Source organism: Anomaloglossus baeobatrachus, chromosome 6 (assembly GCF_048569485.1).
Source record: "Anomaloglossus baeobatrachus isolate aAnoBae1 chromosome 6, aAnoBae1.hap1, whole genome shotgun sequence".
Lineage (NCBI taxonomy): Eukaryota > Metazoa > Chordata > Amphibia > Anura > Aromobatidae > Anomaloglossus > Anomaloglossus baeobatrachus.
In genome coordinates, this window is record NC_134358.1 from 141,808,895 (window position 1) to 141,827,117 (window position 18,223).

The 18,223-nt window shown below is 43.8% G+C and overlaps 1 protein-coding gene across 3 annotated transcripts in view; it reads left to right on the forward strand.

The window, feature by feature from the left end:
- The window catches only part of ST18 (ST18 C2H2C-type zinc finger transcription factor), a 479,266-nt gene that overhangs the window by 385,098 nt on the left and 75,945 nt on the right, over positions 1–18,223 (forward strand). For all 3 annotated transcript variants that reach the window (XM_075353275.1, XM_075353277.1, XM_075353278.1), the window contains 2 exons: positions 3,384–3,446; positions 7,990–8,058. In XM_075353275.1, the coding sequence (XP_075209390.1) occupies positions 3,384–3,446; positions 7,990–8,058 (132 nt within the window). The remainder of the gene's footprint in view (positions 1–3,383; positions 3,447–7,989; positions 8,059–18,223) is intronic.

The following is an 18,223-nucleotide window of genomic DNA, read 5'->3' on the forward strand; positions in this document are numbered from 1 at the left end:
GGGTTCAGATCAGGTGATCAAGGGGGCCATGTCATTATTTTTTCATCTTTTAGACCTTTACTGGCCAGCCACACTATGGAGTAGTTGGATGCATGTGATGGAGCATTGTCCTGCATGAAAATCATGTTTTTCTTGAATGATACCAACTTCTTCCTGTACCACTGCTTGAAGAAGTTGTCTTCCAGAAACTGGCAGTAGGTCTGGGAGTTGAGCTTCACTCCATCGTCAACCCGAAAAGGTCCCACAAGTTCATCTTTGATGATACCAGCCCATACCAGTACCCCACCTTCACCTTGCTGGCGTCTGAGTCGGAGTGGAGCTCTCTGCCCTTTACTGATCCAGCCTCTGGCCCATCCATCTGGCCCATCAAGAGTCACTCTCTTTTCATCAGTCCATAAAACTCAGTCTGAAGATATTTCTTGGCTCAGTCTTGACATTTTAACTTATGTTTCTTGTTCAAAGATGATCGTTTTTCAGCCTTCCTTACCTTGGTCATGTCCCTGAGTATGGCACACCTTGTGCTTTTTGATACTCTAGTAACATTGCAGCTCTGAAATATGGCCAAACTGGTGGCAAATGGCATCTTGGCAGCTTCACGCTTGAATTTCCTCAATTCATGGGCAGTTATTTTGCGCCTTTTTTGCCCAACACGCTTCTTACGACCCTGTTGGCTATTTGCCATGAAACGCTTGATTGTTTGGCGGTCGCGCTTCAAAAGTCTGGCAATTTCAAGACAGACTACTGCATCCTTCTGCAAGACATCTCACAATTTTGGACTTTTCGGAGCCTGTCAAATCTCTCTTCTGACCCATTTTGCCAAAGAAAAGGAAGTTGCCTAATAATTAAGCACACCTGATATAGGGTGTTGATGTCATTACACCCCCCCTCCTCATTACAGAGATGCACATCACCTGATTTACTTAATTGGTAGTTGGCTCTCAAGCCTATACAGCTTGGAGTAGGACAACATGTATAAAAAGTATCATGTGATCAAAATACTCATTTGCCTAATAATTCTGCACACGGCGTACGTATGTGAAGTGTATTTTTGAAATGTATTATTGCAATTTTATTTTCTAAATAGTAAACTTAATCCCCATTTTTAAAGTAAAAGTAAAAATAAAAACAAAAAATAAAATTAAAAATAACCTTAGTTTGGTGCAGATTTTTGTATTTTTATAACTTTATATATAAATTGTACGCTTTTAGTCTTTATCCAGGCTAAGTGAGGGGTTTTTTTGTCTTAAATCTGGCTGCAAAACTATAGGTTTATAGGGTTACTAGTGCTGGTCCCTATCCATATGGAGATATAAATATTTTTTGTTATATATAGGAAAAAGTGTATCATCCATGTATACAATAGATAATATACACAATTACTAAGAGTGTCAATAAAAAAAAAGAGTTAATAAGAAATTCAAGCTCTGAACTCTAGACCACCAGGTCATCTATCTATTTTTTAGGGAGATTTAGCTCTTCTTACCAAGGTGTAAAGGGCACTTTACATGCTGTGATCTCGCTAGAGCGACCCCGTCGGAGTGCATCACGGGCAAATCGCTGCCTGTGGCGCACAACATCGCTAACACCCGTCCCACGGACTTACCTTATCTGCAACGTCGCTGTTGCCGGTGATCCGCCTCCTTTCTAAGGGGGCAGTTCGTGCGACATCACACGGCAGCCGTCCAATAGAAGCAGAGGGGAGGAGAGGAGCGGGACGAACATCCCGCCCACCTCCTTTCTTCCTCATTGCGGGCGGCCACAGGTACGAGTTTGTTCCTCGTTCCTGCGGTGTCACATGTAGCGATTTGTGCTGCCGCAGGAACGACAAACAACCTTGCTACTGACCAGACAACGATTTTTGGTAAGTGAACGACGTGTCACAAACCAACGATTTTTGCCTCTTTTGCGATCGTTTAAGGTCACTCATAGGTGTCACACTCTGCGATATCGCTAACGACGCCGGATGTGCATCACAAACACCGTGACCCTGACGATATATCGTTAGCGATGTCGCAGCGTGTAAATGGCCCTTAATTCATACCAGAACCCTCAACCCAGCTGAGTCTATATTTCCTATTGTAAATATAACAAGACACACATTTTAATAGGTGTAATAAAAAGGACATTTTAATGAATCCACAACATTGTTTTTTCCACTTTTTCTTTTACATTGTACCATAATTTTGTGGCTGTGCACACCTGATGCCATTCTGTCATTATCCCCAGGTGTCACCCTGTTTAAGGGGCCACAAATTTAGGTTTCTTCTGCATCTTAGATATTTTTTATGATGAACTTACAATTTAAAAACATCAATATTTTCCGACAAAATATTTTCCCCTTCATGTCATGAACTATTCACTTTCATACTTAATGTATAGTGCCATCTTGTGGCGGAAACTAAAAGTTGCATGGTGTAGCAGTAAGACTGCAGCTCGTGTTTGGAGAAAAGAAACAAAGTTGTTCTAATGCGAACAATTTTAATGAATAAATTAAATCTGTAAGATATATAAAAATATACAAATATTAAGCATTTATTGCATTTTGCTATAGGGCCTTACTTCACAGATGTCACACTGCATCTAACCACCTCTTCCAACAAGCCTACAACCTACAATACCCCTCAGTCCAGTAGACCACTGCGCAACCAGCTCTGTCCTCACCTATTGTACCATCACCCATTCCCTGTAGACTGTGAGCCCTCGTGGGCCCGGTCCTCTCTCCTCCTATACCAGTCTGTTATATACTGTTAATGATTGTTGTATGTATACCCTCTTTCACTGTAAAGTGCCATGGAATAAATAGCGCTATAAAAATAAATAATAATAAATAATAATAAATATATATATATATATATATTTATACAGATCCCAATTGAACGACTTTAAGTTATATACAGTAACTTGGTAAATGGGAAACCAAGTTATCACAATATTTTTTTATTTTTCCAAGATTTCACATAGTTTTAAGCTACGGAGACTTATGCTGCACCAACATTCCTTCTTATTCTTTACAAAATATAACTATTCTCATTAATAAAAACTCAATCATATCAATTCTAGGGCTTTGATACTAATGTGTGATGCACACAATGACAGCAATAATTCGATTTTGCCTCTTGGTTATCAAACATTTAACAATATTGTAATATTTCCTTAACTGTAATTAAACTACTAGTAAATACTATGACGGCTTAAGACATTTTATAGATCCTGTCCAGCGGAAAAATGTACATTCTCAAGGAAGCAGATAGAAATAATGTGAAGAAGTGATGATCTGATGCTTTTGTATTATACAACCTACAATCTGGCTCAGATGCTATTCCTATCCATAGAACCTACAAGTCTAGAACAATTTTTACTTTTCATGTCTTCTTGTTTTCCAGTTGTCCAACTCCAGGGTGTGATGGAAGTGGTCATGTAACTGGAAATTACGCGTCTCATCGCAGGTATGCGTATAAGTATATACACAGGAGAGGCTGGTGTATTCAGTTAGCTAATGATTTGTGTGAATGTGTATTTAAAACCTATTTTAAATGTATTTTTTATCCTCACCACCTTTAACCTTGTCTTACCCAGCAATAGCATGACTGTGCCTTAGTTTCCTCATTTGGTTCCATTTTTTGGTCCTCATGCTTTTGGGAAGTGAAATATTGAGTAATCTCTATAGCACACAGTACATTTGTTTATTTTTCCAAGCTTGTTGCATGTGGTTTTGTAGCACCCACGGCGCAGGGGTTAAATTACTCATCGCCGGGCCTGGTGATGTCGGGTCTGGGGATATCACGGGGTGGCCCCTTTCGCCCAGTTTCATAACCCCGAGGTGTACAATAAAGAAGGAGGTGGTAATGGAGATTTGATTTCGCGATGACACCTGCTGTATGCGGCCAGGGAATAGCTACAGCTGCTGTCGCTGTCCTCCGGGGCAGATGGTAGTAGCAGCCGGGATGGTTCTGCTCCCCACAGGTGGAGCAAATCCCAGGGAGATGATGGAGGTAGTAATGGTGAGTTGGGTTTCAGGGCTGAGCGCGCCGACAGTAACCAGATGACACGGATTGGTAGTTTCCTTTTTAACCTTTACTGGTAACAGGTTGTAGTCCCGAATTTACCGTGGTCTGGTCAGCCTGGTAGCAGGGAGGAATGTCTCTTTGCCACATACGTTGCATGCCTTACTTACTTTATGCGCTTTGAATGTCAGATCCCCGTGGCTTGCAGCTACTTGGGGACCCCGGTTCTTGGTTCCTTAGTACTATGTCCCTCTCTGATCGGCAACGCGAGCTGGATATGGGGCCCGCATGTTCCTCCACAGCCCTGGACTCTATTTTGCTACTTTGCCTTACGGCTTTGTTGGTGGGTTAAGAAATATGGCATTGTGATGCCCCTGGGCTATCAGGTTGTCACAGGGTACTGCAAAAACTGCCCTTCCATGCAATATTCAAATCCCTCATGGTTGTGGGTCCCCATCTTACAGTGTTGCCTCCAACAGCAAATCAAATCCTAGATACACACTGCACCACACCTACCAGGCACACCAGTGGACTACTTGAGCATAATAGAGTCGCCCACCTAGGGGTCAGGGAGGAGAGGTGAGGAGTGTAGAGGAGAGAAGTGAAGGAGAGAAGAAGTGAGGAAGCCCTCGAGCTTAGAGGAACTCAAAGGAGGTTGGGAGTAGTGGCTCCCAGGAGAAGCTGTCTAGGTTGCAGACGGTGGTCTGGACCTAGAGGAGTCAGACCCCCAGTCGCAGGGGATTGAGGCTAGGTGCCTGGACCTGTCAAGGAGGACGGTCAGCAGCCTGGTTCTATCACCGGTCCAGGACCGAAGGCAAAGCGGGGTACACGAACCCTAGGTCAGGGAGAAGCTTCATGCAACCCGGCAATTACCTGAGGAGAACGGAGCCTTATGATCTGTTCCCACCCACTCCAGAATCAGGACATTAGTGCAACAAGGGGATAGAGCCTTCCACACAAGCAGCCCAAGAAAATCCCAAGCGTGAGCCCTGAGACCAGGCTCCCACACTTAGCCACAGAGGGGAGCGGGGCCCGGCAAGTTTCAGTTTACTGGGCCACTACATCGAAGTTAAACTTTGTGCCAGGAGACAGGTCACGGATCACCAGGCAACACTGTAGGGGACGGGACCCGGACGAGCTCCCCTTGAGAGGCAATGGCACGCAGAGACTTGGTTTACCCAGTTGTCAGCGTTGGTTTATTGACTGAGTTAGTACCTGAGTGACCTCTCCCCTTTTCGGCACCCAGTGGCATTATCCAGAACCCCGGGGCCTTCCCCTACCCGTGGAGGGCGACTACACCTTGCTTCCCCACTCCAGCACCCCGGGTACTTCCAACGGCAGCGGCGGTACTTCCCCATTACCGTACACCACAAACTATAACTCCCCTGTAAATATTCCCCACCATATTATTATTACCTTAGAGTGTGGCCCCTAAGCCCCCGGGTCCGGAGACCATCGAACCACGAATGGACACTACCCCGGATCCGAGCGGTTCGATCCGCTGCTGGAACGTCACAGAATCTCCTGCCCTCCGGGTTTTATTACTGAGCCTTTAGTACCCAGTAATCTAGGACTCCGGTGTCCTGTACAATGCGCTCGATCCTGGAAAGCTTGTAGACAGCTCTCTTACAGCGACCTGTCTCCTTCCTCTCCTCCAGGGTTCTGAGGCTCTTCTTCCTGTTCCTCTGACTAACCCCTTCTCATCCCAGAGTGCACAGGGGAGGCTCGTCCCAACCAGGACTTGAGGTCCCCCTTCTGGTCTGAGTCAGGAAGTGTTGTGTGCAATGGTACCTCACATTGAGACCTTCCCTGCTGCTTCCAGGCATAGCACTGCCCTCCATGTGAAGAGAACAATGCCACTGTCGCTCCCATGACCACTGGGGTGCCACAGTTTCCACAAGCATGTATGATTTGCACACTTGTCTATTTTTCAAACTTTTTGTTATGTGGTGTCTGCATGCATTCATGACCAGTGGCTCTGTTTTGTAGTATATATGTGCATCTTTGACTTGTTATGTGGCCTCATTACTTCAATATACCATATTTTCTGATCTTTTACAAGTTGGGTATTTAATTTTTTGCTTTTGATATTTCATTACAGTGTACTGTGTTTGCCATATAATTATATTGGTGGTTCTTATTCTTATGAAGATTATAGATGGTCTCATCTTCCATGTTCGATTTTAAATGATTTTAATCTTTTTGTGTATCAGTTCAGTTGTTTTTTTTTGCAATAATAAAATTCTTTGTTGGTGATCCCTGGTTTATGGCACTTTCTTTTCTCTTGCTGTTTTCACTCATCACTAAACTTTACGAGTACCGAGTACCCGAGCATGGTAGTGCTCACCCATCACTAGTCATTATGAGTACCGAGTACCCGAGCATGGTAGTGCTCACCCATCACTAGTCATTATGAGTACTCCGAGCATGGTAGTGCTCACCCATAACTAGTCATTATGAGTACCGAGCATGGTGGTGCTCACCCATAACTAATCATTACGAGTACTGAGTACCTGAGCATTGTAGTGCTCACCCATCACTAGTCATTATGAGTACTGAGCACCCGAGCATGATAGTGCTCACCCATCACTAGTCATTACGAGTACCGAGTACCCGAGCATGGTAATGATTACCCATCACTAGTCATTACAAGTACCGAGCACCTGATCATGGTAGTGCTCACTCATCACTAGTTGTTACGAGTACCCAAGCATGGTAGTGCTCGCCCATCAATAGTCGTTATGAGTACCGAGCACCAGAACCTCGTAGTGTTCACCCATCATTAGTCATTACAAGCACCGATCACCACAGCATGGTAGTGCTCACCCATCAGTCGTTATATGAGTACCATGCACCCGAGCATAGTAGTGATCAGCCATAACTCATCATTATGAGTACCTAGCACCCGAGCATGTTAGTGCTCGCTCATGACTAGTCATTATGAGTACCAAGCCCCCGAGCACTGCAATGCTCGCCCATTACTGGTCATTATGAGTACCGAGCACCCGAGCATGGTAGTACTCACTTATCACTAGTCATTACGAGTACCGAGCACCTGAGCATGGTAGTGCTCACTTATCACTAGTCATTACGAGTACCGAGCACCTGAGCATGGTAGTGCTCACTTATCACTAGTCGTTACGAGTACCGAGCACCTGAGCATGGTAGTGCTCGCTCATCACTAGTTGGGAATTAATAGAACTCCTTGAACCTATTATGAGAATAATTATTATGATTGTGTAATAATAGTCACTCCTGACATTTTTGATTTAGTGAATAATTATACATCCCATAAAATAACAATTCTGGAGCATCTTTTATGATAAATCTCTGTTGTGCTTGCCCCATTATTGTTTCTGGAAATTTATGAAAAATATTGTCATCTAGGTGTTACTATTCTTTTTGTCACTTGGCGTTGGGGTTTTGCTGTTTCAGTCTAATACCGTCAGAACAGATTAGATATTGTCACAGTGTACAATGACAACCATCCAACTGGTAAAGCCCAAGCATCAATAAATTCACAGTTTTATTTTTCTTCAGCCTGAGCACCAAAGATCCATTCTATTACCCCTCGTGTGGACACAAGCTTTCCCTAACCTGCTAGCAAGCTCAGCTCAGTCTCTCCTGCTCAGCATTAGTTACACAGATGGAGAGAGAACTGTGCAGCTGCTCAGATATCATAGTGACAGGAGCACGGTGCCTATGAATTCTCTACCCAAGGAAGAGGTCAGGGAGGCCTGGAACTGCTGACCTTACTGACTGCAGATTATAAGATGCACCTAAATTTTAGAAAGACGTTATTTTGATAAAAAGTGCGTCTTATAATCAGAAAAATACAGTATCTGTTTAGCATTAATATTGCATGGAATGACACAAGAATTCAGAACTGTTATTATAGTGTAGGATGATGGTGATTCCAATGGATGACAAAACTATAATTAGTATTTCATTACTGTTTTCTGTAATATTGTTGCCTTCTCCACAGTGTCTCTGGTTGCCCACTGGCTGACAAGACCTTGAAGTCTCTTATGGCTGCAAATTCCCAAGAACTTAAGTACGTGGTAACATTTATATGTACTGTATATGATACTTTTCACTGTCCCTTATAAATGCTAAGCATATATAGGTAATAGTATCTGTATATTATGCTCAGCACTTTAAAGTTAACTTGGTTGTCGATGCTATATCTGTATTGCTTAAAAAATTCTGCAAATCTGTTTAAGGGAATTTGTCATCAGATCTTTGCTACCTAATGTGAGAGCAGTGTGATGTAGAGACAGAGATCCTGATTCCAGAGATGTCACTTATTGGTCTCTTTAGTGTAGGTTTCATAAAATCACTGTTTTATCAGCAGGAGATCATCACTAGAGGGCTAATAAACCTGCTGCTAGGTAGTCTAACCCCAACCCATCAGTGATTGGCAGCTTTCTGCCTATTTATAATATACACAAAAAGCCGCTAACCAATGCGGTAGGTGGGGTTATACAGAGCTCAGCATTCAGAGAATTTGTAAATCTGCAGTAAATGAATATATTTTTCATCAAAACTGCAGGACCCAGTAAAGTAAGTGACATATCACTGGAATCAGTCTCTGCTCCTATATCATGCTGCTCTCAGATGGGGTAGCCCAAAGCTTGTGACAGATTCCAAATTATTAAAAAATGAAAGAAATATTCAATGAAAAAGACATCAAATCTGAAAAACATTCCAGAAAAACTACTACAGTATATGTACTAGTACCTGGTCACAATACTAATGCACCAAAGGATGCAGCATGATAAAGGCGATGGTAACACAGGAGCAAAATATTGCTAAAAAAAACACTTTCAAGCCACCACTCAAGGTGATGGTATTTACTTAACATTTGAAATGCACACGGAAATGGCTTGTATAGGACGCCAGTCACACAGATATGGTGCACCATGCTGGCTTACAGCTTAGGCTATGTTCACATTTCCGTTGTTTTCCATCAGTAACATGCATTGCTTGACGCTTGTGACTGATGCGTTGTACAACGGATGACAAGAATTAGAATTCATTGTCGGACTCCGTTGTAAAAGAGAGAACGATCAGCTGATCGCTCACAGCAGCCGGCCGCCAGGTGATCAGCTGATAGCTCACAGCAGCTGGCCGCCGGGTGATCAGCTAATCGCTCACAGCAGCCGGCCGCCGAGTGATCAGCTGAACGCTCGGCCGCCAAGAATGTGTGCGGGTGGCGGAGTGCCGGGTGGGTGGAGCCGAGTGGGGCCATGGCTCTGAGGAAGTCAGTGCCGCGGACTGAATGGCTGGGGACAGGTGAGTGTGTGTGTGTGTCTGTGGGTACGCATGTGTACATGCGGAGTGCAGGAGGGGGCGGAGCCAAGTGGGGAAGTGTCGGGCTCCCTGCACACGTAGCCAGGGTAAATATCGGGTAACTAAGCATAGCACTTTGCTTGGTTACCCGATATTTACCTTGGTTACCAGCATACACCGCTTAGCGCTGGCTCCCTGCACACGTAGCCAGGGTAAATATCGGGTTACTAAGCAAAGCGCTTTGCCTAGTAACCCGATGTGTACCCTGGTTACGTGTGCAGGGAGCCAGAGAGAGCATGCACAGCGAAAGCCTACGGATTGCGCTGCTCAAAAAAAGTTACACTCTGCGATCCTGCCGCCCGACGGTCAGTCATTCCATGACTGATCAGTCGGGCGGAGGATGCAATGCAGCATCATCAGTCACAATCCGCCGCTCATACAAGTCTATGGGAGCAACGGAATCCACCAAACGGATTCCGTTGTTTACCAGAGCCACGAATTGTGACTGATACAAATTGACGGAAATGTGAACCTAGCCTTATTGGTTATGCCCATAGGTCAGGAGGGCTGCAAGTACTCTATAAGTGTACCACAAGTGCATTTAGAATAATAGGCAGCCACCCCTACATGTATGCTCAGTTTTTGAGTGGTTATTTAATATGTGTTTTGCATCTGCGCTGCCTCCGCCATTTTTGATGGGTCTGCTGGATCCTGTGGTGCACTGTAACTTGATATTGGTAAATTCGGCGGCCTTTTTACCATTATGTTTTTTGAATTTAATGTAATTTTCATTTGATTGCTTTTAAGTTTTAGTGTAGGTGTCATGATACAGGTTACACCCAGCTCTGGCCTGGTCATGTCAGGGGGTAACTTCCGTTGCCTTGTTCTGGATCCCAGGACGCTATATATTGCCTCTCTACCTATGGCTCAGTGCCAGTGATATCTCTGCCTTGCAGCATGTATTCTGGCTCTGGCGAGAGTTCCCGATCTGTTCTGCCTCCCTGCTACTGTGTCCTGACTTTGACCCTCCCCCGTTTGTCTGCCTGTCCCAGACCTTGACTTCCCTCTCCTGTCTGTTGTTTGTGTTTCCCTCTGCATACCTGATCTCCCGGCTTCTGACTCGGTTCTGCTTTCTGACTTTGATATTGATCCCCCTTTGCAGTGACTCGACTTTCCTGGCTAGACCCTGACTGTTTCACTACTCTATTGCCTCCTGGTGGCTTGCCTGTTAACCCTAGAACGAGCAAGCAATTCAATCTACCATAGAAAACAAATGACCTAGCAGGCCTGCGAGGCCCCAGGTATGCGTTCTAGGGTTAACATTGCTGAAGTTACTCTGCTGTACTTCAGCTGTCTTTCCGTTACAATATTTCTGTGTCTCTTCTTCACTACTCTGCTGCCACCTAGTGGGGATTACGCTGTACTGCGTCCTACTAGCCTTTGTACAGCGTGACAGTAGGGACACTGAAGACAATGAGGACTTTTGACATGGATGGCGAGTTTGCACATTTTGGCCAAAATATCACCCATCAACCAATACCCCAAGTATTTTTCCATTTTTTTAATAATGCAGCCAAACCCTATAGAGCTGGTGGAGGGGAATTGGATTGTCTGATCCTGTGGAGTGCACTTATAGAGTGTGGGGCACCCCACCTGATGTAATAATATGAAGGTGACTAATAGGCTGTAAGCCAACACTGGTGCACTACATGCGTCTGTGTGATCGACAGCTGATACAAGCCTTATCTGTCTGCATTTAGAATGATAGACAGCCCCCTTCATGAATGGTAGACATGTGAGTAGTTACTTTATAAACATTTTGTATTTGTGCTGCCTCTTCCTTTTATTATGGGGGCCTGGTGCATCCTGGGGTGCATTAGTATTGTGAACAGGTGTTAACTATGGCTAATTTTTTCTGATATTTTTTATTTAGAAAATGACTGTTGTTAAATGGAATCTGTCATGAGGGTTTTCCTACCATAATGTAGACACAGAGAATCCAGCGATGTGTCACTTACTGGGCTGTTTGCTGTCATTTTTATAAAAATCAATATTTTCTTTGCTGCAGCTCTAGCAGTTAGACAGAGCTCATGAATATGCTGGACTACCTGGCAGCAGGACAAGTAGTCCTGTAATGATAATCTACTGCTGATTAATTAGTGACTTTATCAATACTACACTAAGCAGCCCAGTAAGTGACCCATTGTTGGAATCAGAGTCTCTGCCCCTACATTATGCTGCTCTCAGACTAGGTGGCAAAAACTTTGTGATGGACTCCCTTTAATGTTATATAAAGCTATTACCAACAATAGTTAAAAAACAAAATCAAACTTTCAATTATTTAATTAAATTACTGTAAATTAAAACATATTAGGTGTAAAAACTGGAAATAAGATTGGAAAATAATTATATAATGTTAGTTTTTTGTAAAATTAGTTTAGTAAGTCACACAAAATTTTTATAAAAATGAAGGATTATTTCCAGCACCCCTGCTTCATCCTAAATGTATGACCTTTATCCCACAGGCATGCAACGTTTCAGACTGTTGGCTTGACCAAGACTTTTCAGGATGATCCGTTGCTTCTGTGGAGAATATATATGATACATTAGATGAAAGCAGAATGATGCAGATATTATATTATTACATGGCTTTGTGGATGCCTTTGGACTTCAATGATATCCTATTTGCACCAATTTCAAAGAAATATCCCGTACTAAGAAGTGTCTTGCTTCTCCTTCTGCGCCAAATTTATATACCAATGTCTCCAACTTACTTAAGAAATTGAATAAAATCAATAAGTTGTGTATTCCCTAAAATTATATCAATAAAATCTACAGCTTGTTTCACGAAAACAAAACTGAGCATGAGTATTCAAGGCACATTATTACGCCCCAAAATTTATCTTCAGTAGGCACATACACAATTTTTATTGGTATCATTTTGTGGTATACACGACTTTCTGATTTTTTTTCTACCCCATTTTTCCAGGGAGTTGAAGAAATTGAAAAAAGTGACTTTGCCACTTTGATTTTTTTCCCATTTTTCCATGTTTTAATTAATCGCACAAATACACACAAGGCAATACCAAATATGGATTTTTTTTTATCTTTTAGATTTTGCTATTTAAGTTTTGTGAAAAGGGTTGAATTTTATATTTTCTTTAAGGTTTTATTCTTTAACTTTTTTACATTTTGTATTAGCCCTATTAAACTTGACACTTATTAATTGTTGATACATTGCACTACAATACTTTAGTATTACACAGGCAACTGCATAACTACTGATGCCTTATGGCCATAGGCTGTAGTTCAGAAGGGCACAAGCATGGTGGGCATGAGCACCTTCAGTAGACCCTAACTGCCAAGATAACACCATCGTCACCTCATCATTTCAGCAGTCACTATGAGGTGTCAGCTGTATAAGGCCTGAAACACACTTCCATTAAAACACGCACGTGCTGCAAGACACGTATTTACCCTGCGTGTTGCGTGTGGTAAGTAGAGTTGAGCGCGGTTCGTGGTTCGTGGTTCTCCAGTTCTAGGCTCGAGTGATTTTGGGGCATGTTCTAGATCGAACTAGAACTCGAGCTTTTTGCAAAAGCTCGATAGTTCTAGAAACGTTCGAGAACGGTTCTAGCAGCCAAAAAACAGCTAAATCTTAGCTTGGTTTCTGCTGTAATAGTGTAAGTCACTCTGTGAATCAAACTATTATCACATTTCAGTGTATAGTGTGCGTGAACAGCGCCTTCAGATCACTGCTGTTTCTATAATGGCGATCGCCATTTTTTTTTTTTTTTTTCTTGTCTTCCTTCCCTAAGCGCGCGCGTCTTGTGGGGCTGGCCAGCATGTCAGCCAATCACAGACACACACACACCTAAGTGGACTTTGAGCCAGAGAAGCAACGGCATGTGTGATAGGATCTGCATGTCACATGTCCCTGCATTATAAAACCGGACATTTTCTTCACGATCGCCATTATCTGCCTTCTGCGTCTTTGGTGTCAGACATCACTGTCGCAGTTCCGTCCTTTGTCCTATCGCCGATACAGCTGTATGCGCTGCATACACAGCGTTAGACAGCTTAGGGAGAGCACATTCTAGCAGTCCTTTTAAGGGCTCGTACCGGCAGGGTCAGAGAGCCATAGGTGAAAGGTCCTGCAAACAGCAACAGCGTCTGTGTAGCCCAGGTCAGGGATTTCCTCCCTGCATTTCACCATTAGGAGGGAATAGAAAGGCAGGCTTCCATTCCTCTACCCAGAGCACCACAATCCTGCCACTGTACCCTCTTGTCCTCTGCACACTCCAACTCATTCTAAGTAAGCCATTATACTAGCAAACACTCAGTGTACCTAGTGGCATCCTATCTGTGGCTATTGGACTTTGCTATAGTCCCACTAGTGCAAAGACATTTGCAGAGCACATCTGCCTGCGTTGCACACTCCAACTAATTATAACGAAGCCATTATACTAGCAAACACTCAGTGTACCTAGTGGCATCCTATACGTGGCTATTGGACTTTGCTATAGTCCCACTAGTGCCAAGACATTTGCAGAGCGCATCTGCCTGCGTTGCACACTCCAACTCATTATAACTAAGCCATTATACTAGCAAACACTCAGTGTACCTAGTGGCATCCTATACGTGGCTATTGGACTTTGCTATAGTCCCACTAGGGCCAAGACATTTGCAGAGCGCATCTGCCTGCGTTGCACACTCCAACTAATTATAACGAAGCCATTATACTAGCAAACACTCAGTGTACCTAGTGGCATCCTATACGTGGCTATTGGACTTTGCTATAGTCCCACTAGTGCCAAGACATTTGCAGAGCGCATCTGCCTGCGTTGCACACTCCAACTAATTATAACGAAGCCATTATACTAGCACACACTCAGTGTACCTAGTGGCATCCTATACGTGGCTATTGGACTTTGCTATAGTCCCACTAGTGCCAAGACATTTGCAGAGCACATCTGCCTGCATTGCACACTCCAAGTTTTTTAAACTCAGCCATTATACTAGCAAACAGTCAGTGTACCTAGTGGCATCCTAAACGTGGCTATTGTACTTTTGTCAATTCACAGTATTGGAACGTTATTTGCAGCACGTCTGCCTGCATTGCACACTCTAACTTTTTTAAACTCAGCCATTATACTAGCAAACACTCACTGTACCTAGTTGTATCCTAAACGTGGCTATTGTACTTTTGTCAATTCACAGTATTGGAACGTTATTTGCAGCACGTCTGCCTGCATTGCACACTCTAACTTTTTTAAACTCAGCCATTATACTACCAAACAGTCAGTGTACCTAGTGGCATCCTAAACGTGGCTATTGTACTTTTGTCAATTCACAGTATTGGAACGTTATTTGCAGCACGTCTGCCTGCATTGCACACTCTAACTTTTTTAAACTCAGCCATTATACTACCAAACAGTCAGTGTACCTAGTGGCATCCTAAACGTGGCTATTGTACTTTTGTCAATTCACAGTATTGGAACGTTATTTGCAGCACGTCTGCCTGCATTGCACACTCTAACTTTTTTAAACTCAGCCATTATACTACCAAACAGTCAGTGTACCTAGTGGCATCCTAAACGTGGCTATTGTACTTTTGTCAATTCACAGTATTGGAACGTTATTTGCAGCACGTCTGCCTGCATTGCACACTCTAACTTTTTTAAACTCAGCCATTATACTAGCAAACAGTCAGTGTACCTAGTGGCATCCTAAACGTGGCTATTGTACTTTTGTCAATTCACAGTATTGGAACGTTATTTGCAGCACGTCTGCCTGCATTGCACACTCTAACTTTTTTAAACTCAGCCATTATACTAGCAAACAGTCAGTGTACCTAGTGGCATCCTATACGTGGCTATTGTACTTTTGTCAATTCACAGTATTGGAACGTTATTTGCAGCACGTCTGCCTGCATTGCACACTCTAACTTTTTTAAACTCAGCCATTATACTAGCAAACAGTCAGTGTACCTAGTGGCATCCTAAACGTGGCTATTGTACTTTTGTCAATTCACAGTATTGGAACGTTATTTGCAGCACGTCTGCCTGCATTGCACACTCTAACTTTTTTAAACTCAGCCATTATACTAGCAAACACTCACTGTACCTAGTGGCATCCTAAACGTGGCTATTGTACTTTTGTCAATTCACAGTATTGGAACGTTATTTGCAGCACGTCTGCCTGCATTGCACACTCTAACTTTTTTAAACTCAGCCATTATACTACCAAACAGTCAGTGTACCTAGTGGCATCCTATACGTGGCTATTGGACTTTGCTATAGTCCCACTAGTGCCAAGACATTTGCAGAGCGCATCTGCCTGCGTTGCACACTCCAACTAATTATAACGAAGCCATTATACTAGCAAACACTCACTGTACCTAGTTGTATCCTAAACGTGGCTATTGTACTTTTGTCAATTCACAGTATTGGAACGTTATTTGCAGCACGTCTGCCTGCATTGCACACTCTATCTTTTTTAAACTCATCCATTATACTAGCAAACACACAGTGTACCTAGTGGCATCCTATACGTGGCTATTGGACTTTGCTATAGTCCCACTAGTGCCAAGACATTTGCAGAGCGCATCTGCCTGCGTTGCACACTCCAACAAATTATAACGAAGCCATTATACTAGCACACACTCAGTGTACCTAGTGGCATCCTATACGTGGCTATTGGACTTTGCTATAGTCCCACTAGTGCAAAGACATTTGCATAGCACGTCTGCCTGCATTGCACACTACAACTTTTTTAAACTAAGCAATTTTACTAGCAAACACTAACTGTACCTAGTTGTATCCTAAACGTGGCTATTGTACTTTTGTCAATTCACACTACTGCAAATCTATGTGCAGCACCTCTGCATGACAACCTCGTGCTCTGTTTTTAATAAGCTATAATGATAGCACAAAATACTGCCATTTTGTGGCATCATAGAACTGGCTGTTGTATTCCATTAGTGCCCCACTGGTGACAAGCTATTTCTAGCACCTCTACATCACACCCTCATGCACATTTTGCTACGCTAACGTTATAGCAAACTCATGGAATTCATTGCTGCATTTCATAATTCGGAGGGATAGAAAGTCAGGCTTCCTTTAGCTTTTCCTTCTGTTCATAGACAGCATCTCCAAGACAAATTTCCCCTCCACGTCTAAGTGTGGAGAGGCAGCTAGTGCGCATGCGTGTGCCGATGTACCCCAGCTGCAGCATAATTACAGTGTTTCGCCTAGTGAGTATGCTCAGCCTGACTGTGCCATTCCTGACGCTAAGTTTTCATTTCGGGATACAGCGCATGCTCCCACACTAAGTGTGAAAAGCCTCTTTGCACAGGTGCTTGCATTCCGTGCCGGGTCTAAGTCCTGTTTTGGGCATAGACACCATGCTAAAGCTGATAGTCTTTTTTCAGAGACTGTATTTCATGCTACTGAGCATGCTCAGGCACTTCCTGCATCAGAGACTAGGTCCGGTAATGAACTCTTTGGCCCTGGCCCTGATGTGGGGGTCCCATATAGACCACAGGGCATCAGGTGTCCTCCCAAATGGCTTGCAGAGGCCCACACCTATGACTTGTCACCGCATTATTGATGCTCAGACGATGACTGGTGAGGTGTTTGGGTCATGGCAGCCATGAGGTCATCATTGAAGTTGCGTTTCCAAATAGGACGCTAGTTATGCCACTCATGACGTGTCACTCTACTTTTGTCTCCAGGAGGTGCATTGTGGTTCACCCTGGTTTGGGGCGGACCCAGGTTATAAAAGGGGCTGGAGCCAACAAGGAGGTGCGCAGTCTTCTATTATGCTCCGAAAGAGCACACCTCCATGTGTTGAACCCATTGCGGCTTTAGGCCAGAGGTAGGCAGGGATCGGGTGGTGGATGCAGGCCACCACCACAGTTGGTAACGCAGAACGGTTAAGACCAGCTCCTGTCCTAACAGTCCTGCTTGTGCAGCCCAGTGGCATTAACAGGCCTGCTGCTGCTGATGCGCCTGCTGTCCACAGGTGTGGCCCCTACGCACATGGTCAGCGTACTCAATGGCCCCTGTGTTGTTAACAGGGAGTTCCTGGGCTGGGTGGGCATGTGGACCCTGTGACGCTAACAGGGCTCACAGTCTCCAGATCCGAATGGCGTCTAACTCGGTTCAGGCTACTATTAGTTTCATAGCCACACAGCTCTGTATCCTCCACCAAACCTTCAAGTTGCCAACCTCTCCTTTTCCAACTGGGAGCACGGTGGACACTGACTGCTGATGGGGATATATACCTTTCTCTTTCTTTTCTTATTAATTTTCGTTATATAGCGGTCACAGATTATATACCACTTTATCCAAATCTGCCAGTCCCACTGTAACAGATGTTGTTTCTTCAGCAAATGTTACAGTTGCTTAACCACCAAATCCACGGACCAAAACTTTTTTCCCCTTTCCAACACACCTGTTCCCCTTTCCAACAGCATCTGTCCTTTTTCAACTCATTTTGGGATATGACCAAAAGTGCAACTGTGCAGGGACACCGTACTCAACGCCATCTCAGCACAGCAGCCATCCCTCGGTCCCTCCGATGTGGACAAGTAAAAGACCATTTCCTCCTATCCATGACAAAGCGTTGAGATTCACTCTGTGCAGCACTGGTGTTTAGTGGACAAGTAGATCTAAGATTGCGTACCACATTCTGCAGATACTCCTGTATACGTGCGTCTATTTCTATGGCAGGAATTAGTTCGCCAAATTTTGTCTTGTACCGGGGATCTAACAGTGTGGCAACCCAGTATTCAGGATTAGTTCAAATTCATACAATCCGAGGGTCATGTAGGTAGTGCAGCAAGAAGGCGCTCATGTGTCTTGTGCATCCAGGAGGACCAAGTCCTTGGTGTGTTGGTGGCAGAGAGGTGAGAATCGTGCATC